The 23,274-nt window shown below is 50.5% G+C and overlaps 2 protein-coding genes and 3 non-coding genes across 6 annotated transcripts; 4 read left to right on the top strand and 1 right to left on the bottom strand.

Annotated features, from left to right (window-relative positions):
• Positions 1-8,662: 8,662 nt before the first annotated feature.
• On the top strand, positions 8,663-13,536 carry RPS3 (ribosomal protein S3). The gene is made up of 7 exons (XM_032207689.1): positions 8,663-8,720; positions 9,114-9,244; positions 9,574-9,667; positions 10,576-10,670; positions 11,368-11,555; positions 12,690-12,886; positions 13,465-13,536. The coding sequence occupies exons 1-6, from the start codon at positions 8,691-8,693 to the stop codon at positions 12,881-12,883; spliced, it is 732 nt and encodes a 243-aa protein (XP_032063580.1). The 5' UTR covers positions 8,663-8,690; the 3' UTR covers positions 12,884-12,886; positions 13,465-13,536.
• On the top strand, positions 11,024-11,173 carry LOC116485224. The gene has a single exon (XR_004252824.1). It is a non-coding gene; the product is annotated as a small nucleolar RNA SNORD15 (small nucleolar RNA).
• LOC116485225 lies at positions 12,195-12,343 on the top strand. The gene has a single exon (XR_004252825.1). It is a non-coding gene; the product is annotated as a small nucleolar RNA SNORD15 (small nucleolar RNA).
• Positions 13,121-13,251, top strand: LOC116485226. Its single transcript, XR_004252826.1, has one exon. It is a non-coding gene; the product is annotated as a small nucleolar RNA SNORD15 (small nucleolar RNA).
• A 1,423-nt stretch (positions 13,537-14,959) lies between the features above and the next one.
• On the bottom strand, positions 14,960-21,627 carry SERPINH1 (serpin family H member 1). Of its 2 annotated transcripts, none has more exons than XM_032192325.1 (5): positions 21,495-21,627; positions 18,515-19,131; positions 18,239-18,337; positions 17,532-17,764; positions 14,960-17,348 (listed from the first exon to the last, which is right to left on the bottom strand). In XM_032192325.1, the coding sequence occupies exons 2-5, from the start codon at positions 19,095-19,097 to the stop codon at positions 17,046-17,048; spliced, it is 1,218 nt and encodes a 405-aa protein (XP_032048216.1). In that variant the 5' UTR covers positions 19,098-19,131; positions 21,495-21,627; the 3' UTR covers positions 14,960-17,045. The 2 variants fall into 2 exon arrangements, with proteins under 2 accessions (XP_032048216.1, XP_032048208.1); XM_032192317.1 differs by having other exon boundaries at positions 18,515-19,128.
• Positions 21,628-23,274: the final 1,647 nt, after the last annotated feature.

Below are 23,274 nucleotides of genomic sequence, written 5' to 3'. Positions count from 1 at the left end.
CCAACGTTAGCAGTGTATCTTTGTCATCAAAAGATCTGGCTAGAGTTAGACGTTACCTTTAGAGTATTTACATGCATTATTTAGTTCGTGCATTGGATGGTCCTGTAGTGTTCTCCCACCTGAAGCCAGAGCCAGGAAAAACTCTGGTTTATTCCAAGCCTTCAGACTGCCTTAGTGGCCAAGAGCACAACAGAGCATGGTCGCAAATTCCTCTTAGGCAACAAGTAGAGAGTAAAAAAAAATCTCAAAAAAAATCTCAAAGCTAGGCTTAAATCAGAGATCTCTGGGAAGGAGGCTTTTTGTTGGTGGTGGGATGGAAAAGGAAGAGGGTTTTCAAAGCTGTAACACGAAGAGGAAAGGGGAAAACCAGGTGAAAGCAGGTTTCTCTTCATATGTGATTCCTAAATTGCTCTCAGAATAGCAATATCCGTCGGATCAAAGCTGAGAGGCATCACAAGGTTGCTTTTTTTGAGCTGTTGTATGGGCTCGAGTGAACGCGCTCTTCTGTGTTCATTTTTTTTTATTTTCTAAGCCAGTAAATCGTCTACCGTTAGTTTACTAACAAGGGCTATTTTTTGAGGCTGCATTTACAAAAATCATCTAACCAGATTTTGTCATAAACTTTGCACATACTTGTAAATCCCAACCCAAGCTGGGTCTCTGAGACATTCGCATTTGCCAATCTCCTTTCCCAGTGGGATCTTGAACCAAGAGTGGGGCTGTTTGAAGAAAAAAAAAAAAATTCATTGATCAGTTATGAAATCAGTGACTGTCCAATGAAGTCTTTTCCATATTTTTCATTCTTTTGCACCTCTTGTCCTGTTGATCTGTTCGGGGTCTTTTTATGTGTTTATCAAACTTGTTCTTAAGTTTAAAAAAAAAAAAAAAAAAAAAGTTTTTAAAAAGATTTAACTGTTTGCAAAAATTTTGAAAGCTTCACAACGCAGAAGAAAAGCAAGTTTTGCCATAACGTTCACGTTCAATTTCTTTGGCCAGTTTTTCTGTGTCCTTCATACCTGGACTTTCAAAATTCAGAAAGTGTTATTTAAAGTCTCTTTAGTTGTATTTTAAAATATTTTCTGTAAGAGCTGCTAATTTTATTTAAAAAAAAAAAAAGGAAAAAAAAAAAGAAAAAAAAAGAAAAGTTGTACAAATATGCCTCCTTTTTAACTATGATTTCTTCATACAGGGCATGTATTCGACGTATCATCATGTACAGCGTCAGTACACTGAAAGCATGGGTGCAAATGCTTTCTTTATATTGGCTGTAAAAAGTTTGTATTTATTATGTATAAAAAGTTGAATAATAAAAAAAAGTGGAACTAAAGCCCTTTTGTTGCCCTGATACCAGACCTGGCGACGTTTGGGGCAAAAAGTCCGTGGAAGATTTCCACTGGGGGAAGATCTGTGGCTGAGAGAGAGCCTGGCCTTTGGGGACAAAAATATAGAGGTTTGGGGGCATCGTTTTTATGGTTTATTATTCTTTTATGCAGAAATGTGAAACTCCTGCTCAGAAAAACACACACAAGCTTAAAATATCACTTGGAGGTGGTATTTATATGAGGAACAAAATCCTTCCCCAAATGCAGAGCCGGCAACAAAGCCCCAGCTATCGAAATAATTGCTTAACGGCCCCGTTAGGATAATTGCATAAAGAAAGAGGGGGAAGGTGATTGATAATACCTCTTCATCCCGATTGTCCTTTAATGGGCTCGATTTGCCTAATCGTTGCCCCTGCACCACGAACCAAGGCTCCCTTCGTGCTCTGCCTTTCCCTGTTATTTTCTTCCCAGCTCAGCAGCCCGGCGCCTTGCTTTGCTCCTTTTCCTTCCTCTAAGGTGAGTGCTTTTCGGCCAAGCCCTGCGCGAGGTCTCCTCCTTTGAGAAATCTTCTCCTGTTTTTTAGATCCATTCGCGGTGCTCCTCCGAAAATGATTGTCCCGACTGCTTTGTCCTTTTGTTCAGCGCCTTGCTTGTTGCATCTCTCCTTTTGCTGCTTCACACACCTCTGTTCGTTATCAGCACAGCTTATAAACGATGCTAATCCCCAAATCCACCTCCGATTTTTCCATGAAGAGCTCCTCACCCTGAAGTGCTTTCCAAAGCGCTTTGCCTGCGAGAAGGAGACAGCTGTGGCTTTAACAGCTCTCGTTTTGAGGCCAAAAGGGAGCCTGGTACAAAGCAGAGGTTATGTGTGGCTTCGTGTTTGGTGTGGGGGATTTAGGGAAAGAGCACGTGGAGCTTGGCCAGTGCAAAGATGGAAATTTTTGAGAGAAAGTGACAGAAAGAATGAATGAAAACTCACTGACAAGGGGAGGACGATGGTTTCACACCCACCTGGCCCTGCCTGAGCCAAAAAAAAAACCACCAGCAGCCAGGGAAGCAGGAGCCAGGCTCTGCTTTGCTGTGCCGTGTCCCAGGGGAAAGCTCAGCCCTTAAAATATGTCTTGGGTTGGGTTTGGGCTGTAGCAGACAGTGGTTGAGTTCGCATCACACACGGCAGGCCCTCCGGGAGATAAAATCAGGACTGGCAGAGTGAAGAGAGTAAATTATTAAAGCCATTTCTTGGATGCAGCCATCGCCGGGTTGCCGGTCCGGGTACGTGAGGCTGCTTTAATTGCAAGCTGATGAGATTCTCGTCTGAGAATCGAGCGATTCGGTCTGCAGCATCCCTCTGAGCCTCTCCCCGAAAAGAAGAGCTTTCAGATCAGCCAGAAAGCTTTCGGAAAGGAAGCGTCGGAGGCTTTCTGTCATTTTCTGTGCATCCCAGGCTGCTGCTTCGGCTGCCCGTGGTCTCCTGGGAAGCTTCGTGGTCTTCAGCAGGCGGTCGGCTGCCCACTGCCGTGGCAGGATCGAGGATGGAGGCTGCAGAGTGTGCCAGGAGAAATGTCCCCAAAAAACAATATTCTGACACTCCTGAGGAGCCTGCCTGCTTTGTGCACTGGAAATGGGTTGGAAATGGCTTTTGAGGAGTGGAGCTGTCAGAGCAGCATGACAAGAAGTGGGTTCTCCCACTCCTCCCGGCACCTAAATGCATCATTTGGGGCAAAATCGTGCTGGGCTGTGGGCGCTGTCCTAACCCAGGGGTGGGGGAGGCTCTGTCCCCTCTTGGGTGCTCATTTTGGCTCCTGGGTTTGGTTTAGGTTTTTCTTTACAATGCAAATCCAAGAACAATTGCTGTGAGGTGTGTTCTGCTGTAATTGCTTCTCCTTTTTCCCGTTGTTTGTTAAAAGACAAATGAATTTCCAGGATCAGTTGCGCGGGGAGTGCTGACGGCAGCAGCTTCTCCAAACCCCGTAGCGCAGCTGTTTTGCCCGGCTGAATCCTGCAGAGTGGGGCCAAATCCAGCTTCACCTCCGTGTCACAGAGGCAAATTACTGCACTGATTAATTAATTTCTCCAGGAGTGGGGCCTCCTTCCTGCCGGACAGCGGGAGGGCACCGCAGGCACCACGTTTGGGTGCGAGGCTGTCGGGCGGGGACGGAAAACAGCCACAACCTCGGATTAATTCATGAAATGTGCTTGCACGAGGAGATATGAGAGGCTGATGATTTAAAAGCATGGTTACGAGGTGTTTTTTTAATATTAATTCCGTGTGAATAAGAATATCCTGGTTTCTGAGGAGCAAGGTGTGAGCGATCGCAGCGTGCCTTTACCTGCTTGTGCGCCCTTCCTTTGCTTCCATTGCTTTGAATTGAGCACAAAACCATCATTTTCCTCCAAAAAGAGGCGACAGAAATGAGTGCAGCTCCTCAAAAAGGAGCAGCAAGGGCAGAGGAGGGACAAAGAGGGGATCGTGGCCGCTGTGATCTCCTTTAACCCAGCCCTCGTTTTGGGAACGGCTCGTGCTGGTTGGGTTTTGCTTGCCGTTGGCTTTGCAGCTCCTGCTCTCCCTGAATCGTCTTGGCTGGAGATAAATTTAGGATGCGAGGAGGTGTTATTCCTCCAGAAAGGCCGGCTCGGTAAACACGCTTCATTTATTTATTAGACCCTGCCAAGCAGGTGTGTCGCATCGCAGCCCGAATGGTTTATTTAGCGACGTGAGTAGCGGCGATCCCGAAAATAAGCCCTTCCTGGATGGCAGTCATCTGATATTTTTGCCAAAACTGCTCATTTTCAAAAGCAAATAGCCCCTCGCAACTGCTACCGCTGCTTTGAGCTCGCTATTTAGAGCTTTTTCTGAAAGATCGGGAAAAAAAATAAAAGGTGTTGCATCTTTGGCTCCGCTTTTGCATTCCGGTCAGGTGCCTGTGTGCTCCTCATGGGTCCCCTGCGAGCTGGCTGCCGAGGGCTCTGGTTAATGTCCTAGAAAATCACCTTGTGCGTGGACTCCCTGCTGTTCTGGTGCTGGTTCTTGCTGCTGGAGGGGGTTCTCAGCGAGCCGGCAGCCTGAAAATGGGGTGAATTTGCTCAGAATAGGCTCGGGTCCCGAGACTCAGCTGGCGGCTGGAGCTCGGGGAGCGTTTTTGCCCCATTAGTGCATGGGTTGTCCTCATGCAGGAGCCATTAGGGCTGGGATGCACACCCCTCCTCAAACAAAGCAAATCCTACAGCCTCCAAACCCCCAGCCTCGCGGAAATAACCCTAAATCTTCATCACCCCGCAGCAGAACGGGTTTCAGCTCCTACACACGGCGCTGTCCCCTGGGAGGTGGCTGCGTGCCTGCTGCAAATCACCTCACTGCCGAGCAGAGAGAAGAGCTAAAATGCTGCAGGAGACGAGAAGAGCAGGCAGGTGGAGGTTTTCGGGCTGTGTTTTTTCCCCCTGTCCCTTAGCACTCCTTCTCCCGGGGAGCAGAAACCCAACTCCTTTTGTCCATCCCTGTCCTGGGTTTTGTTTTCCACTTTTCCACCTTTTTTTGGGGGGAAAACTCATGAGCCCTGCGGTGTGCCCGATGAAATTGCTGGCTGTGGGGCGGGTGAGTGGGATGGTTTTTCTCTTCCAGGCCTCCAGGTCGTGTAAAAAAAGGCGGTGGGAGGCAGGTTTAACGCAGCACTGACCTTGAGCTGGCTCCTTTTTCTTCTTGGGAAGGTGAGGGCTCACTCTGGGAGCAGCAATCAGATTTCCTCCTGCTCCTGCAGCATCTCCCTGTGACGGGGACATGATTTTATCACGGGAAAGCAGCAGCAGGAGGAGGAATCGTGGGCTTTTCCTAGCAGTTCGTTCTCCCCCAGTGCTGCCTTTTGCCACCGGGGCCTCCCCCGAAAACCCCACGTGCCTACGAGCTGGGAAAAGTCACCGTTTACCCCGGTCCCTTCGCTGCGAGGCCGCTGCCAGCCCCTCCTGGCTGCTCTGAACGGGAGCCAGGTTCCTGGGGAGCCAAAGCAGGGGACGAGCGGCTTCATTGAGCCCGCTCAATGGCCCGGGGCTGCCATAAACCATGTCGCTGTCTGGGCGATGAAAGGAGCAAGGGGGGGAGGCAGGACAGCTCCCAAATCCCCAACCTGCTCCGGGATGGCTTCCCCGCCGCGAGGAGACCTGCTGCTCACCCCCAGCTCGCTAAAAAGGGGCCCCCGTCGGGGATGCTGGTGCCACCGATGTGACATCCAAGGGGGGTGTGAATCCCCTGAGCTCTGAGCAGCAGCAGGGAAATGCCCTCAAGGGCGGCCAGCTCTTTCCCTGCTCCCTCTGCACCCCAAAAACCCAAGCAGCAAAAACCTAAAAACCTAAAAACCTACAAACCCGGGTTTTAGGGGCAGTCCTGGCTCCTCAGCAGAGCCAAGCAACCTCCTGGCTGTGGCTGGGGCCGGAGGGAGCCGAAGGAGGAATCCCACGCTGCTATTTGTGGGACTGAAACCTTCCCAACCGAGGCTCGGAGCCCCGCTGGCTCAGCCAGGCCACGTCTGGGGGGAGAGGGGACATTCCCTCGCTGCCTGACACCCCCCCCCAGAGCTCTCCTCTGGGCCATGCTGCCCCCGAAATGCTGACACAACACATAGTTTCTCCTTAATAGGGCATGGAAAAGGCGACGCACGTCAGGGCCAGGCTTTTGGCTCACGCCGTGCCTTCCCCTTCTCTTTAGGGGATGCAGAAATGCATCGGCTCGGCGAACCCGGCCTAAAAGAAAGACCTCGGGCAGGTATTTCCTGAAGGAAGGTGGTCCCGAGGTGGAAACCTGCAAGCAGTGGGTTTGGTTTAGGTTAGGAGGGTCCTAAAAACTGATTTGAGAGCCAGGTTATTAGGGATTTAGGCTCAGATCCCTGCACAGAGACGTCCTCGGCTCCTGGCCGCCCTACAAAGGATGGGTCCGGGAGGAGGGAGGAAGGGACAAGGCAGGGTGAGGGGGGCAGGAGAAGAGGTCATAAAAAAACGTTTTTCTGCCAGGGAAAATGCAGTAGTGCCTCTGCATGGGATGGAAAAAAAAAAAGGAATGACTTCTTCAGAGAGGGGACTTCTCCCTCTCGTACCTCTGGTCAGCCCCATGATCCATCCCGCTGGATAAGGGATGTTGGAGGCACGTCCCAACCTAGTGGCTGAAGTCTCTCGTAAGGTGATTCTCACCTCCTCTAAATTCCTCTTCTTTTCTTACCTCCTCTAAACCACGAGCTGGCTTTGTCTGTCTACAGGGATGCAGACGGAAAGGAGCAGCAGGAGCTGACAGCACGCCTAAGCAGGTATTTCTGTCCACATTACACCAGCCCAGTCCAAGCCCTGGGCTCCCAGTGCTCCCAGTTCGATCCCTGTTTGACCTGGCTCCAGCCTCAGTCCCTACAGGGGGAAATCAGGAGGAGATGGATGGAGTTTGGCTCTGAATTTTGGGCAAGAGGAGCTCCTCATTGAGCACAACACACGAAGCTTTCCCCACCCTGGAAACTGTCTCCACTGACATCTAGTGGCAAACCAGGCTTCTTTTATTTTTTTTTTTTTTTTTTTTATTTTTTTTTTTTTTTTCTCTGGTCCCCATGGGTGGTTCTGAGCAGGCTGAAAACAGGGGCAGTGCAGGAGGTGGCTGCAGGACGGACCATTTTTATTTTAATTTAAAGCCATTACCCCTCATCCTGTCACCACTCTCCCTCCCAAAGACTCTCTCCCCGTTCTGGCTCAGAAGAAACCCAGCTCAGCATTTCTGTCCATAGCCAAAAGCCCAGGGAAACCTGAAAACACAACAAATCTGCTCGCAGCAAGCATCCACCTCCCACTGCCTTCATCTGCTTGCTGTGGGAGGACCGTGATCGTGAAATCTGTGGGGTTTGCTGGATTTTAACCACGTTTTTTTTTATCTTTACTGCACACAGAGGTGCTCCCAGGCCTCTCAACACCCCTTTCCTCTACCCCTCCGAGATGGAGATCCAGCTGGCACAACGCAGGTGGACCACAGACTTATTTACGGAGCCACGAAATGATGATATCCCATTTTTTCATCCTTTCTTGATATATATTTTTGGCACAGAAGCCCTGCAGTATCCACACGAGGCCCTCTCTGTACAACCAGAGCCGTGCAGTGCCCCTGCCCTCACCCCTGGCTGCTCACTTTTTGTCAAACCTCTAGTGAAGCTATCCAAAAGAAGCTTTACGGAAAGCCCAGCAGCTTATTTCAACCTTTTTTTTCACTATTATCCCGTTTTTCACCATTATCTCCAAATCTTCTGGCTCCGTCCTTGGAGGTTTGCAAGGCAGGACTTCCATTTTCTCACTCCTCCCAAGCAGTCTGTATTTACCTGCATGTTTGTGGATATTTTCGTTTATTAGTTCTCCCCGTTATGTTTTCTCATTTACACAACACATCCAAAAAGCCTGCAACCCCCTAAAATTGTAACATTTTTGACAAAATGACCAATTTCTCCCATCTTTGGCCACCACGGAAGTTTTAAGCAAGAAATCCCGTCCAGTTGGTATTCACGTAACCCAGTGCCCAGACCACAGGGGCGATGACATGTCAAAAGAGGACACAAGACATGACAATATGTCAAAAGAGGTATAAAAAAAGACTTGTCCTGCAACTCCATTTGTCATATTTATTTAATTTGCCTTGAGTGAGGTAGAGGGACCACAGCCCACCCTCGAGATGCTGCACAAACACAGCAGCCAAGACCTACAATAGCTCGAAGTTTACAGTTGACCATAACCTATAGTTATAGGTGACTGTAAATAATTAACAGCTATTGTTAAATTTTACTTAAAATAAGGGATAAGAGTTTGACACTCTCGAGCTGCCAAGACTCCTGATGTTTCCCTGCAAATAACAGAGAGCTCATGTGTGCTTTTCACATGGTTTTCCTCAGGGGCGTTTCCTTCATTTGTGACTGACTAAAAATTGGAGAAAGGTAAAAAAAAAAAAAAAAAAAAAACCGCGGTCAGAGCGGGGCTGGCGCCCTCCCCTCAGCGCCGCTCCCCTCATGGCGACGGGGACGGCAGCCATGAGGGGACGGCCTCTGTAACCACCCTGAAAGCTGCATATCGAGGTGAATTACCCTGTCAGCGCCCAGGCCCTTTCACACCGGCTTTCCAGCCATCTTAACACCGACTGAGGGCGCTCGCAGCCGCTTGGGAAGGCGGAAAAACGCCTTGACAGAGGGCGGGTTAAGCCTCGCCAACATGGCGGCGCCAGGAAAAAACTACATTTCCCATCATCCCCTTCCCCCCGGTAGCCCCCCCACGTGATCGCAGCGGGCCAATGGGGAGCGGCGGAAGGCGATATAGCCCGCCCAGGAAGGACCGCTCCCTCCTTTCCGCCGGGCGGCGCGGCGCAAGATGGCGGTGCAGATCTCCAAGAAGCGCAAGGTGAGGGCGGCCTCCCGCGTCGCCGCGGCCTCGGGGCGCCTCCATATCGGCGGGGCCGCGATGAGGGAGGTCTCGGCTTTCGTCGGCGGCGGGGGATGGCGGCGGATGGGGGAGGATGGCGGCGGATGGAGGCGGATGGAGGCGGATGAGGCGCGGAGGCCCCGTGGGGAAGATGGCGGCGGGAGGCTGGCGGGGTGCTGAGAGGAGGGAGGGGAGCCGGGCCTGGGGTTTTCAAGGCGGAAGGTTTTATTTTTCTCCTTATTTCTGCGTGAGGAGAGGAGCTGCCAGGCTGCAGGCCGTCTCGGGGATGAATTTGGCCTAGGTTTAAACAGAAAACCCTGACTTGAGGCTGAGTGCTTGGCCGGAGGTTGACTAGGCCCCTTCGTTTTGTAGTTTGTCGCTGATGGCATCTTCAAAGCTGAGCTGAACGAGTTCCTGACTCGCGAACTGGCTGAAGATGGCTACTCGGGAGTAGAAGTCCGGGTCACTCCAACCAGGACCGAGATCATCATACTCGCCACCAGGTAACAGGGACGCTGCTGTTGGGTCCTGGAGGCTGTGCCAGGCTGCAAGTGGTGCTGTTGAACCTTTAAACGATGATATCATTAGGGAAGGACACTTGGGAAAGAAATCCTGAAGTGATACTCAGTGATACAGCAGCATTACAGCCCCTGCTAGTCAAGGGTGAGGACGTTACAACCCCTATTAGTCGAGGCTGGTTGAGGTTAGATGCTCTCTGGAAGCTCTTTGGGATGGTGTCTGTCTCTGACATGAGTATACTTTCTCAGTTATACTTCACTGTTTCGTGTTTTTTCTTTTTTTTCTTTTTTTTTTTTTTTTTTTTTAATTACAGGACCCAGAATGTCCTGGGTGAGAAGGGGCGCCGCATCCGGGAGCTGACAGCTGTCGTGCAGAAGAGGTTTGGCTTTCCTGAGGGAAGCGTTGAGGTAAAACTGCCTCAGTTAAACCAGTAGTAAGTGGGCTGTTCACTTAGCTGCGTGCTCTGTTCGGGTGGTTTCAGCTGAAAGTTTGCTGGGAGATTATCTTGGGGCGCGTTTTACCTGTTCTCACAAAATGCTGTTGCCCTGAAAGAGGAGGTGGTTGGCTCTTAGTGGTACTTTGAGTGCTGTCAGTTGGGCTGTTTTTCGCTGCTTTCCCAATATCTGAGAAGCACGTCTCTCTAAAAACCCATAGTAGGGTTTGGAACTAGGTGGTCTTTAAGGTCCCTTCTAACCCAAACCATTTCTGTGGTTGTTTTGTAGAGGATGTTGTTGTACCAACATTGAGGTGAGAAAGGAGTCTAGCAGAGTAATTTTTATTTGTATGTTACCATTCCTAATTAATAAATTCATAATGCTTCTGCCCTTAGAGCTTTGTTACAGAATGAGCTCTGAGATTGTGTGAGAACTGTAATGAATTAGATAATCAAGTGACCCAACAGCAATCTCCTGATGTCTTTTTAATGGTTGAAATTTGGTGTCCTCGCTCGTACTTTCCTCTAAAAACTTCTGGGGGAGGCTGGGGGGTGGTATTTTGTGGTCTGGGGTGCTGCTTGCATTTATTCCTGCCCAGCCAGTGCTGCTGGATCACATTATACAGTGAAGGCTGCTGCTGATCTTCATCAAATGCTTAAACTTTATGACAGCGACCTTCACGGAGCACATCAGGAGTTGTTGGCTCCGTGAATATTGTCCGTGTGATTTTTGAGTGTCTCTTCCTGAAGTATCAGCAGACGTGTTTTAATGGGGATGGGACGTTGAGCAGTAGGAAGCTCCTGCTTTATTTTAACTGAAAAACATCTGGAAATGAAGCCAGTGCTGAGTTTACTGACCATTTTGTTGTTTTTTTTTTGTAGCTCTATGCTGAGAAGGTGGCCACGAGAGGTCTGTGCGCCATCGCTCAGGCAGAGTCCCTGCGGTACAAGCTTCTGGGAGGCTTAGCAGTGCGTCGGTGAGTACAGCAAATGTGAGGCAGTGCAGATTTCAGGCACCATTTCCAAAGAACCCCTTAGAACCCCTTAAATTTTCAGCTTGAAAATTTAACCTGGTAATGGTGTGCTTGGAGAGGGCAGTTTGGAGTTTTAATTCCTGCTGTATGCAGCTTTTTGTGTAGTACACTGTTACTTTTTGTAGTAATTGCTATTTCAGAAGTAAATGTTGAAGCCCACAGCAGATTGGATTAAAAGTTGGGTGACTGGTGTGGATAAAGCTTGCGCTTATTTGTGAATAAATGGTTCAAATCACAACTTGAGGCCTTCTGGCTGAACTGTGGTCGAGGTGACAGCGGCCCTGCTCCTCAGATCCCTTCGGTGATGATAAGATGACGAGTCAGAAGCGGGTGGCTCCTGCAGAGTGGTGCCCCTGCGGTGTCACGTTCTGTGGTGCTGCGGGTGGCTCTTCAGCAGGAGCATCCCATCCTCATTGATCGATTTTGAGGCATTTGTCTGAGAAAGGGACACAGGGGCTGGCTCCTGCCGTGAAGAATTGTCCACCTTCAGCTACGGAGCTGCTCAGAACGTCCGCTTGTCACTCTGCTCACAACTTCCCGAGGCCTGGCACTGAAGCTTGTGTACAATGGCACCGGGGAGTGCAGATTTGGCTGAGGTGCCCTCAACTGACCCAAAATTTGTTCTGCTTTCTGCCTTCAGAGCCTGCTACGGTGTCCTCCGCTTCATCATGGAGAGCGGCGCCAAGGGCTGCGAGGTGGTGGTGTCGGGCAAACTCAGAGGTCAGCGTGCCAAGTCCATGAAGTTCGTGGACGGTTTGATGATCCACAGCGGGGACCCCGTGAATTACTACGTCGACACAGCCGTGCGTCACGTCCTTCTCCGGCAGGGTGAGCGGCTTTCCCTGCTCTTTTTTTGTTTCCAAGTGTTTTGGAGCCAGGAGATCTCAGCTGCAGGCGTTCCGTGCCTGCAGGTGGGAGGTTTTCCTCAGCTCTCACGCCCCTCTGATCTTGCAGAGTGTTTCTGTTGTGCTCCCCCTGGGAATTGCATCTCATGGGAGATGGAGAAGCATCCTCTAGCAGACAACAGGACTTGTTGTAGTCTCCCTGAGTCTTCTGCCTTTGCTACCAGTGGGGATTGAACGTTTCCAGCTGATAATGTGATTTTCCAGGCACTGATTTGTGTCTTATGGCTTCTGAGGCTGGTAGCAAAACACCTTAAACATAGAGAAGCACTTCCTGACTGTTCAAAGGCTGTTTGCAGTTGGATTCTGGCTCCTGGGGGGAAGTCGGGCAGAAAACGGGTGCTTACAAGCCCCACAGAAAGTCCAACACCACCCACTGACAGTTTTTCCCCCCATAGCTGTGCTGTTTCAGGTCTTCCCAGCTAAACCAGCCGAGCCTGCTCACCCCAGTCCTTCCCCTGGGTAAAAGTGACTTCTGCATCTTAATTAGCTTCGGGTTACTTAATTGCAGAGCATCCCATGTAGGAATGGCAGCACGAGGTCCCTAGGTCTCTCTCTGCCTTCCCTTCGGTGACGATCCGATGACGAGTCAGACAGTGACGTCCTCGCATCAGCGCAGCCCGCTCGGTGCCATGTTCTGTGGTGCCGTGCCAAGGCCACGTTGGGCAGGACGTCCTACGCATTGGATGATTTCGAGGCATTTGTCTGAGAAGGGATAGAAAAAAAAAAACAAGAAACAAGGCAGTTGGCTGGGAAACTGAGCTGTTACCCCAAGGAAAAAGTGTTTCACATCAGGGTTAGCGTGACGTAAGGATGCAGCATGGTTCTGTTGTACTCATCCTGAGCTGCAGTTAGCAAAATTCATTAAAAAATACTCTGATTTAGATCTACAGTAACTAGATTTTGAAGCTTTACCCCTTTTGTCTTAATTAGCTGCCATCTATTTCTTGATAGGGAACATTTTTTGATGCAGGGAGGTTATTTTATAGCCTTGGGGCTTTTCACTGCTGACTGTGCACTTGGTACCTCGTGTTGAATGGTCTTTCCCCTTCTTTTGCAGGTGTATTGGGAATCAAAGTAAAGATTATGTTGCCTTGGGACCCAAGCGGAAAGATTGGCCCCAAAAAGCCTCTGCCAGATCACGTCAGCATCGTGGAACCCAAAGAAGAGATCTTGCCCACCACTCCCATTTCAGAGCAGAAAGGTGGCAAGCCAGAACAGCCGGCCATGCCTCAGCCAGTTCCCACTGCCTGAGGGGTAAGAGCCTGCGAGCAGCGGGACTTAACGGGGTGAGGGTACTGTGGGAGAGGTTTTGTGGCACCAGGAGGTAGCTAAAACGTGGAGAAGAAAACCAGGAGGGAGCTGTTCTCCTCCTTCAGACAGCTTCACCCTATTCTGGGGGCAATTATCAGCTGCGGTGGCTGTTTTGGGGGCGGCTGTCCCCAAAACTGAGGTGGTTTAGTGACACGCTGCGAAGCACCGGGGCTTGCCCTTCAGTGAGGATACGATGACGAGTCTGAAAGGGAACGTCCGAGTGCCCTGCCTCGTGCTGTGTTCTACAGCATGAGATCTGGGACCTCGGGCTGGGATTTGAGTGACCTAGAGGCATTTGTCTGAGAAGGGCTCCGTGCTTGAGGTGTTTTCACACCCCTTAGCCCACCTACCAGCACGCAGCTGACCCCATGAACATGATTTGTAGGCAAATTCCATAAGAAAATGATCCAGGTTTGAGCTCCTGTCTCTAAATAAATATTTTGGGTAGGAGAACGGAAATGGGAAATGCTCTGCTACCATCTCACTCAGTATCTTGTTCTTTTTTTTTCTTTTTCTTACAGGTTTTGCAGCATCTGCAAGCAGAAGCTTGGCTGTCCTGAAAACATCTCTTAATAAAATCACAAAAGACAGCGTTTGTGGGGGTGCTTCTTTTGCAAGGTGCATTCAGAGAGAGCCCCACTCCCATCTCTGGTGTGGAAGGAATTCCTTTGCGTTTCTTCTAGCCTGTGTTACCTTCTGGAGTGAACTTAATCGATCCTGATCTAGAGAGGGGATGAAATGCTGGTTTCTAGATAGAGATGGAGCAGCAGTCTGGTGCTTAGGGTGTCACAATTATCTCCAAAACCTGGAGTCGTGGCAAATCTTTAATTACTTACCAGTCTTTCTCCAAGGTTTCCAGAAGGGGGAGCTTTTTAGTGATGTCCAAAGCCGTTGCGATCTTTTAGGCTTCAGCTAAAGTATTTTATTTTTTACTAAATGCTTTTTTCACCTCTATAATTCCATTTTCCTTTTCACTCTAAGACCTTCCTTCACTGTGAGCCTCTCAGGGCTACAGAGAAGAGTGTTGCAGCTCCTGGTAGGGAGAGGTAACATCACTTAGTGGTGATACGAGGTGAGACAACCTGGGCAGGCGTTCACACATTACTTGGGGAAAAAAAATGTGTGTGTGTGTATGTAGATTTCAAACCTGTCCTAAATATTTAGATGCAAACATTTGAATGGTTAAAAAAAAGATCTTGTCATCCTTTGAGGCTCGAACAGACAGCATATTAATTTGTTGCTGTGTTACAAACTGGCTTTGGTGAGGAGCTGTAGGGTTGCGTAGGTAGATCCTGAAGCTGATAATGAGGTTACAAGGCTACTTCTTTTATTTTACTTTTTTTTTGGGAGTAGCTTTTGCATCCAATTCCTCATTTTCTGAGGGCTCCTCTGCAAGAGCTGCGTAGGCAGCCTCTGAACAGGAATTTCAAACTGACAGCGCCAGAAACTTGTCTGGCAGTGGATGTGCGAGCCTCGGCCGTCCTGTTCCTGGCTCCGGCAGGGAGCTGGCTGGGATGGAAGTCAGGTCTGTCAGAAACAGATGTGTCCTCTCAGGGTGTCACGGAATGAGCCTGATTTTCAGGTTCCTGTGCACATCTTCCAGTGGAAAGCTTTAAAAACCCAAAGTTCTTGCTTGTTAAATGGTAGAGTGCTATCAAGTGATCAGTGTGTGGTTTTTTTTTGAGATGGGGTTTTAGTTTTTGCTTGTAGCAGGTGGTGCCACGCTCAAATACAGCAGGTTAATGCACAGCCCAGCAGGTTCTGACCTCGCTGGCTTTTCCAGCACCTAGCTGTGTGCCCACAACAACACTGCAGGTTCTCACTTTTTCCTCTTTTTTTTTTTTTTTTTTTTTATCTGTTTCCTTCAGCTGGATCCCAGCCACACAAATCTGGGGCTGCAGGTTCAGGAAGGGCAGTCCCTGTGCCTAACAGGTCGGTTTTATTCCTACTCCAGAGAGATTTATTTATTTTTTTAAGAGGCATTTGCTGCTCAGTTGAATGTCACAGGATGGGAGGTTCATTGAAAAAAAGGTTTTATTGCAAAATTATACAACTGTCATCGTGTGGATCCAAGACGAGGCGACAAAAGCCACTGGACAGCTGCATCCACACGACGTGAATTATTCACAATATCCCACAGTGTGTTCTTGCCTTGCCCTCCCCGTCTCTCCCCCCCCAAACCCCAACCTCCAGAATGTGCTACAGCATTTGGGTTTCAGTGCGCTGATTCACCACCACATTTTAGGGTCTAGCATACACGCTGGGTTTTTTCGGCTTCCCATTCCTTTGGGTACATCCCTGTGGGTTCCCTCCTCCCCCTGGAAAGCACCTGGGAGCATGAGCTAGGAAAAAAACGGGGCAAAGAGCTCCCTTTCCAGCTGGCTTGGATGGGAATTGGGGCAGAGCTGCTGTTCTGCAATCGTGTGTCCTTGCGAAGCTGGAGGAGACGCGGTCAGGTTAAACCTGGGGGCACACGGTGCTGTATTTTGGGCTGTTTGAGAGCTAACTCCTTCATTTTTTACGTAATAAATAAGTGGAGGCAGTCTCATATATGGTCTGGAAAAAAAAATAATGCAGTATTGGGCTTGGATGAAGCAACCTGGCAGGGAATGCATTGGAAGGAAAACAAAAGCATCGCATTCACACCATCCTTGCTGCTTCCGAATAACTGCCACCAATTTATGACACTCAGATTTCTCTCATTTCAGTGATTTGTCGTGATTTGCTCTGTCTCAGTGCATAGCAAGGCTTACCTGACCTGTGCTTTGATGCGTGTGGGCTTGCATCGCTTATTTAAGTAGTGTTAACCTGACAACGTCCCTGAATGAGAGGAAGATGGGAAAAGCCTCCCAGGAGAGGCTGGAGCAGGCGATGAAACTTGCTAATTATCAGACATAAATACGTATATAACCATAAATACATTGCTTTTTTCAGCGTGCCCTCGTCCAGGTCAGCCGACAGGGAGCTAAAGTATCACGGAGGAGAAAGGAGCTTCAGAAAAGGGTCATTAGGAAGCCGGGTAATGGCAGCTCAAAAGCTAAATTACACAAGAAAGAGGGGGTGAGACCTGATCCCTGCGAGAAGCCAGCAGGAGAAACCTCAGCCTGCCCCGGGAGCTGACGGGTTCCAGCCCTGGCTGTAACTGGGGGAACCTTCACAGTGTAAACTTTGCCATCCCTCTGAGCTGATGCAGGAGCAGCGAGAAGTTCCTCTGTCGGCCCGGGACAGGATGTTTATTTACAGATCTTGGCCCCCAGGGCCCCCTCCGTGATTCCTGGAAACGTGGAGCACAGCCATTTATAGGAATTCCTCGCAGGAGCGTTTGAAGGGACCTCAAGTAGGACCTCGTTTTAGAGGCTCCTCTTCTCTTTGGCTTCTCTGCAGCGCAGACCAAAGCTGTGCCTGGCTTTATTCTAGCTAAGGAGCTGGTGCCTTGCTGAAGCAGGGGTGAGGCAGGGCAGAAGGGCACAGCTCCGTGCGACCTCAGCTCTTCCCTGCTGGCTCTCTCCTGTTCTGCTCGTGCTGGGGGCTGCACCCCAGAACCAGCCCTTGTTTTGCTCTGTTTTGTATCACTTATGAAAGAAGAGGTGAGCATGCGTCTGCCTTCCATCACAAGCCCAGAAACGAGTGCAGAGGGATCAGAGCAGCCACGGCATAGCGATTCACAGCACCAAAGTGAAGGGGAAACAAAAAAAAAAAGCAGAGCTGAACGTGCACAAGCGTTTGAGATGGAAGGGTGGAGGGCTGGTGCCTCGGCAGGGCTGCTGGTAGTAGCAGGAGGCTGAATTTTAGTGCAGGGAGGAGCGAGGCAGCAGCCTGAGCAGCTCAGCTGAGGTGCCAGTTCCCATCCATTCCTGGTGACCCTCGCGTGCCAGGCTCCCCTGTTCCTCTGGAGGTGGGTTTGTGTGCAATAAGAAAAGTATTTGGGGGGTGAGGTAAAGTGTATGCTGGTTTCTCATCACAATGCACCCTGGTCTGAATAGCACCCATAGTTCGAGAAGGATACAAAATAGTGTTTCCCCTTTTTTGAAATCCCCCACTAAAAAAAAAAAAAATGAACACAAACCAAAACGAGCTCTGGAAAAAAAAAAATAAAACAGAACTACAACTCATCGCGCATCTTGTCTCCTTTGGGCCTCACGAGCCTGCCGATGAAAAGAATGGAGTTGGTTTTGCTGTCCTTGATCAGGAAGACGAAGGGGTGGTCAGCATAGAAGAGCTTGGGGTTCCTCATCTCCTCCCGGCCGTAGATGTCAGCATCGTAGGGGTTCCCTTCTGTGTCCCATTCAAGAGCAGCGGCGTGGAAGACGTTGGACAGGTAAAGATCTTTCTTGCCCGAGATCTTTGACAGGTCAGCCTTGGTTTTGTCGATGGCTTCTGTCAGGCCCAGGCCAGCCAAGTGTTTCTAGGAGGAGAAAAGAGGTCAGCAACCCTCCCGGAGAGGACACAGGGCGATTTGTTCCCTCCATTGTCACGCCAGTTGATGAAAATAAAGCTTCCCAGCACGGGTACCCCATTATCCCGCTGTTTTCTCTCCCACCCCAAAAAAATGCAAGGCTTAACTGCCTTCTTCAAGGACCTCCTTTACCTGAAGGTCGTGGCTGACTTCCAGGACGACTTTAGGCAGCGAGATGGCCACAGATCTCTTCTTCATCTTGCCAGCCCAGGTCTTCAGCTGTTCCCTGTTCAGCAGTTTCTCGACCCTCTCCAGGGGCTCCACGTGGTTTGGCATGATGAAGATCATGCTGGAGAGTTTGTGAGCAAGTGGCATCTCTACCACCTGCAGCTTCTCTGTCTCGTCATCGTAGTAGTTGTAGAGACCTTGAAGTTGGAATCAGAAGTGGGAAATGGTGAGAAGGAGAGCACAGGCAGAGCAGAGCTACCCCCGACCTTTTTGCCAATTCACCCTGGACTTGCCCTGCCAAGCAAGGGAAGAAAATCAGTGCTATTTTGGGAATTACTGGAGCTGGCAACAGCTCAAAATCGTGGATGCCATTCGTGTGATGAACTAGCATTTATTCCTAATAGCCAAGCATGCAGTAGCAAACCCGGATTATTTCTGCTCACAAAGACTGAATCAACAGAGCAAGCACACCCTATTTTGTTTTCTCTCACTCGCTGCCCATGGAGCAAAATGATCTTGGAAGCAGCTGGTAGAAAACTGAGCAGCAGTGAGTAAAAATCCAGCAAGTTAGGGGTTGGACTCGATGATCTTTGTGGGTCCCTTCCAACCCGGGTTATTCTATGATTCTGTAATTCTAGGTCTTGGCAAGGGGCAGGAGGTTTGCAGCTTACCCGTGCGATGCATCATAGGAACACCCACGGTGTAGGACCGGGACACCATGAAGCCACGGTTGTCCACCATCTTATGGTGGAACTTTTCATCCCAGTGAGCTACAGGAGAGAGAAAATCAGCATGTGAGAAAAAAAAAGTGGTAATTTCATGCCTGGTTCCTAACTACAAAAAACAGTTGGCCTCCCGTGGACCCAGGATTTATTTATCTTCCCACTTAGGCTGCTTTATATGGGCTCACGCTGGGTTTTGGGTCAATAACTGAAGGCAGAACTTACGCTTGAAGAACATGGCATTGACAATGAGGGCCCCATCAGTTTTCTCAACATCTTTTGTGACCTCCGGCAGCTTCCCATCCGTGGTCTGAGCCGCCCACTCGTTAATGGACTTCAGGGCGCTCCTCTTGTCTCGGAAGTTGATCTTGGAGTGCTCGTAGTTGTAGTGCTTCTTGCTGTTCTTCACGAAGTCGTCGGCGAAGTTGATGGAGGCCGGGCCGTACAAGCGGTTGCCGATCTTCCAGGTGACGTTGCGGGCCGTGCTGTTGCTCACCTCGTTGAGGAGCTCCGACAGCCCGCTGTGCACGTAGTCGTCGTTCAGCTTGTCGGCGCTCAGCACCGCCTTGGCCTGGGAGGCGGTGGCGGCCTTGCCCCCGAGGGACACGAGGCCCAGGGAAGAGGCCACCACCACGGGGGACAGCAGGATGTTCTCCATGTCCTTGTCCTTCGCCATGGCGTGGTAGAGGTTGAAGGCCAGCGTGGTGCTGCGGTCGGCCAGCGTCGTTGCCTTGTCGCTCAACTTTCTGTCCTCTGAGGGCACGGCCATGGCCAGGCCGCAGAGGGCGAGCACCACGATAATCCGCATGGTTTTGGCAGCACCTTACACCCCTGGGGACCTGCTGGGCAAGAAGAGTTCACCATTAGGATGTCCCAAACCATTCCTAGGGCCTTCAGAGGCCCCAAGGGCTCATCAGTGAAATCCACTCCTAATTTCCAGCGACTGCCAGAGCGCCCACGTCAACACTTTGCTTGGGTTGCAACGATCCCAAGTCCACGTTGGGCCTTCCCCCAAGCTCTGAAACACATTTTTTTTGAATGAAAGCTTCCTTTTTAAGCAAGTTTTGCTGTATTACTTTATGTTTGTGTACAGTACGTGACTTAAGGAAGGGCCAGGGGATGGGAGCGACAGCTATTTCTCTCCATAGAGTCGCAGGTTGAACCTCTGCATTGGTCAGGAAAAGGTAAAATTGGGATGTTTCTGCTGCCCAAGGGCCACGTAGCTGGTCCATCCTGGGGTTATCAGGGTCAGTGTGTGGCAGGATTGTCCCCTCTGGGGATCCCAGCTCAGCACCCTGCATTTTAGGCACTAGGTGGAGCACAGGAGCTTCCAAATCAAAGGGGCCCTCGGAGCAGCTCCAAGCTGGCCGGGCAGCTCCGGCTGACTCAATTTTGCCTGTTCAGCTCTATCAGAGAAGTAGGGGGACAAAGGGAGGTGGTGAATCCCCTCCTTTCCCCCTTCCTCTAATGCACACGCGTTGCTGAAGCATCTCAGCACAACTCAAGCGCAGCCAGGCCCGGTGAGGCCTCTGAGCCACTGTAGGGTTTTTAGATGAAGTTAAAGATTGACTGGTCCTAAATGCTCATTAAAAGTTGCAACTAAAATGTGAACATTTGCTCCAAATGGGTTGCTTGGGCTCCCTCTCTGCTGAGCGTATATATTTGCAACCTTGCTGAGGTCGCAAACATATTTTCAACCCCAAGCGAGCTTTTCCAGCAGGATGCCTCATCCCCAAGGCTACCAGGGCCGTGGTCCTGTCCCCCCACCCTGCTCGGGGTCCACAGAGAGGAGAACTGCAACGGGTTAAAAGGGAGCAGAGTAGGAAGCGAAGGGCCCGCCGGGATTACATATGGAAGGAAGCACGCACGCACACAGCCCTGAGCAAAGCGAGTGCGCAGTTCCACCGGGGACCTCTTGCCAGAGTGGGAATTACGTAGCTCCAGAAGGGGAGGCAATTTATAGCCAAAAGCCCTTCTGGGAGCAAGCCTTCCGCTGAAGGGAAGCGCCGTCCCGGCTAACTCAGAGCCAAAAAATGTGTGCAGAGGGCTCAGAGCTGTCCCTGGTGCACTTTAAGGTGAAAATAGTGTTGGGTGCACCAAGCATTTAAAAGCTGAGGGGTTTTCTTTTATCTCTCTCTTTTTTTTTTTTTTTTCTTTCCCCTTTTTATTTCTAAAAATACCTTGAAACTGTTTCATAGGGAGGTCAACGCTTGCCTTTTTCCCTCTGAAAGAAAACAGATACACGGAGCAGTTCTCCCGCGAGCAACCCACGGCCCGTGCTGCTTACATCCTCAGCCTAAAAAAGCTCCGTGACTTCAGAGACCAGCGAAAAATTTTGGCCTGGCAGCCGGGCTGGGATGAGCAGTGCCTCAGCCCGCTGCGGCGAGACAGAAAAATGTTGCCCATCCTTGGAGGAAGGGTGAGATTATCGCTGAATTTGTAACCCGGGGTGAAAATAGGTCCAGATGCCACGGGAGGAATGTGCAGGCGATAGCATCCTTGCGGGGGATGAACATCCCAGCCCTGCGAGGGGACGCCCCGTGCCAGCGTGGCATCCCGTAGACCTCACAGGGACCCATTCTCCGGGCAGGATTTGGAGGTGCCAGCACCCGTAGCCCCTCCGGGACCACGCTGTCACCCTGGTGAAGCCGCAGGACTTCAAGCAAAAGCCATCTCCGTGTGTTGGCAGAAGGAGGTGATGCTTTGGGAAGGCAGGAAAAGGAATAGGGCTCATCGGGATTGTCGTGGGGAGGCTGAGAGCTCGCCCTCCTGCGCTGGGTTGGTGCCCAGGGTCCCCAAGGCTCCCAGGCTGGGCAGGCGCAGGAGCTCGCGGCTTTTTCCATCCCGGCGCTTCCCTTTTTCCCTTCTTCCACCCCCGTAAAGTTTCTCCAGGGTTGCAGCCGCTCTGCCATCGCCCCCAGCAAACCTTTTAACTCCCTTCCTTTGGCAAAACAGAGCTGGCTTTTGGGTTGCCCTACCCATACTCCCCCCCCCAAAAAAAAACACAACACCTCCATGCAACACCCCCCATTTTCTCCCTTTCCTCCTCTTCCCCCCCCAAAAAAAAATCCCACCCATATTTTGGGGAGCATGCAACACCCCAAACTAAGGGCCTGCAATCTCAGCTTGGCACATCCGATCCCTTTGGGAGTGGGGGTCCCAAGAGGGGTCCCAAAGTGGTGTCTCTCCCCCCCACTCCCCTTACCTGAGGAATGGGGCTGCTGCTTTTGCTCTTCTCCCCTTGTGCACCTCCCGGGCGGGCCGAGGGGGTATATAAGGGGCCGGGGAGAAACTTCTGGAAAGTTGGGAAAAACCTCTCCCAACCTAAAAAAAAAAGGAAAGAAAACGCCTGGGGAGGGAGAGGAAGGGGAGGATCCGTAAAAAGCACTCCCGGCCACCCTCCAATGGCTGAGAGCGGCCAGCCCTGCTGCTGCAAAAGGGGGGGCTGGGTGGTCGGTGGTGGAGGAGGAGTGGGGTTGATGGCTTTTTTATTTTTTTTTGGTAGGGTATCGTTGCTTTTTTTTGACCTTTGATTGATTTATTTATTTATTCTCAGGGTGTCATCCTTTGCGTAATTGAAGTTGGTTATATAAAGTGCCCTACCCCGTGCACCAGCCGTGCCCACGGGCAGCAAAAAGTTTCACGGCTGCATCACTTCAGAGCCACCGCTCGTCATCTGAGGTGTCCCCAAAAGTCCCCAAAAGGCTTCCTTCTCTTACCAGATCCCACAGGCACTGCTTTGCCAGCCCTCTCCCCTCCTGCATAACGCCCTCTCTCCTATTTCCCCCCTCTCTTTCCCCCTCTCGGCGCTGAGCCTCTTCCACCCATCGCATCCTCTGCACTTCCTAACCCACAGGTGTGAGGTTAGTGGGTGGTTGTTCCTTGTAGTACGGTGGCAAAGTCCTCGTCTCCAGCAAATTTCCACAATTTAGAAAGGGCTCGCCTTCAGTCTGTGTTACGGCAGCAAATATTCGCAGCCCCAAAGTGATGCTGAAGGAGTTAAATATTCGCGGTGCCTGTGTGCGCCTGGCTGAGAGCGCCTGCAGCAAAGACTGTGCCGTAGAGAAGTTTCTGTGCTGACTCACAGGTGGTGAACTCCAGTCGGCTTCACCCCTGTCACATTTTGAGCTGGTTTGGGATGTTTTTTACAGCAATCTGGCAGCCCCTTCGGGACATTTTCCAGGTACTACCCAGTAATTAAGCACTGTGCTCAACGGTGACCACATTAGAAGGATGCTGCACCGCGTTGGTGAGCTTTTTCCCTTACTTTAAATCACCTCTGATTTCATTTTGTCCTCTCTTAATGCTGGTTTTGGCTCTGCAGGTTCCCCTCAGGAGGCAGGGGTCTCAGCACGTCACTACCTCTTGATGCTGGGGTAGAAAACAGCCCCTGGTTTAGCCTGAATATTGTGCCCTCACCCCTGAGCTGTTGCCCTGCAAGCACCAAGATCAGCCCATCTTTCCACCTGCCACCCCACCACACACTATTGCTCCCCCAATTCTAGTGATATTTGTAATATTTGAGTGCTGTCTAAACCATTTGGGTGATGCCATGTGAGTATTTACTTCCCACCCCAAGCGAGGTGAGGTCTTGGAGCCTTCCCTACACAAATATTCCCACCAGCAGCGATGTGCCAGCTCCTGGAGCACTAATAATGAGACAAAAAAACGAGTTTGCTGCTGGCTGTGAGGAAGATTGTCCCATTCATCCACTCCCAGCAGCATTTAGCACGGCCGAACTGATCCGCACGGTGACATTTGCACAAAAACTGTTATAGGGGAAGCGTGCCAAGGGGCTCACTTGTTGGGTGACCTTTGGGTGCCAAGCAGGAGGTCATAACATCTCCTGGTGTTATGTGAGGTTTTTATTTCTATTTCTATTTCAGTGGCATGTTGGAGAAAGAAATGCTTGAGCAAAATGTGTTTCCAGTTGATGCCTTCCCTGGGCGTTTTGCATCCAAGCAGGTACCTGAGGCTGAGGTCTT

Source organism: Aythya fuligula, chromosome 1, assembly GCF_009819795.1.
Source record: "Aythya fuligula isolate bAytFul2 chromosome 1, bAytFul2.pri, whole genome shotgun sequence".
NCBI classification, from domain to species: Eukaryota; Metazoa; Chordata; class Aves; order Anseriformes; family Anatidae; genus Aythya; species Aythya fuligula.
Note: the sequence above shows the minus strand (reverse complement) of the source record. Positions and strands in the feature narration are given on the sequence as shown.

Coding starts and splice junctions, on each gene's coding strand:
- RPS3 (XM_032207689.1), top strand. CDS start 8,691: ATGGCGGTGCAGATCTCCAAGAAGCGCAAG. Junction 8,721..9,113: donor AGATCTCCAAGAAGCGCAAG/GTGAGGGCGGCC, acceptor TTCGTTTTGTAG/TTTGTCGCTGATGGCATCTT. Junction 10,671..11,367: donor GGAGGCTTAGCAGTGCGTCG/GTGAGTACAGCA, acceptor TTCTGCCTTCAG/AGCCTGCTACGGTGTCCTCC.
- SERPINH1 (XM_032192325.1), bottom strand. CDS start 19,097: ATGCGGATTATCGTGGTGCTCGCCCTCTGCGGCCTGGCCATGGCCGTG. Junction 18,338..18,514: donor CAATGCCATGTTCTTCAAGC/GTAAGTTCTGCC, acceptor TCTCTCCTGTAG/CTCACTGGGATGAAAAGTTC. Junction 17,765..18,238: donor TCCTATGATGCATCGCACGG/GTAAGCTGCAAA, acceptor TCCAACTTCAAG/GTCTCTACAACTACTACGAT.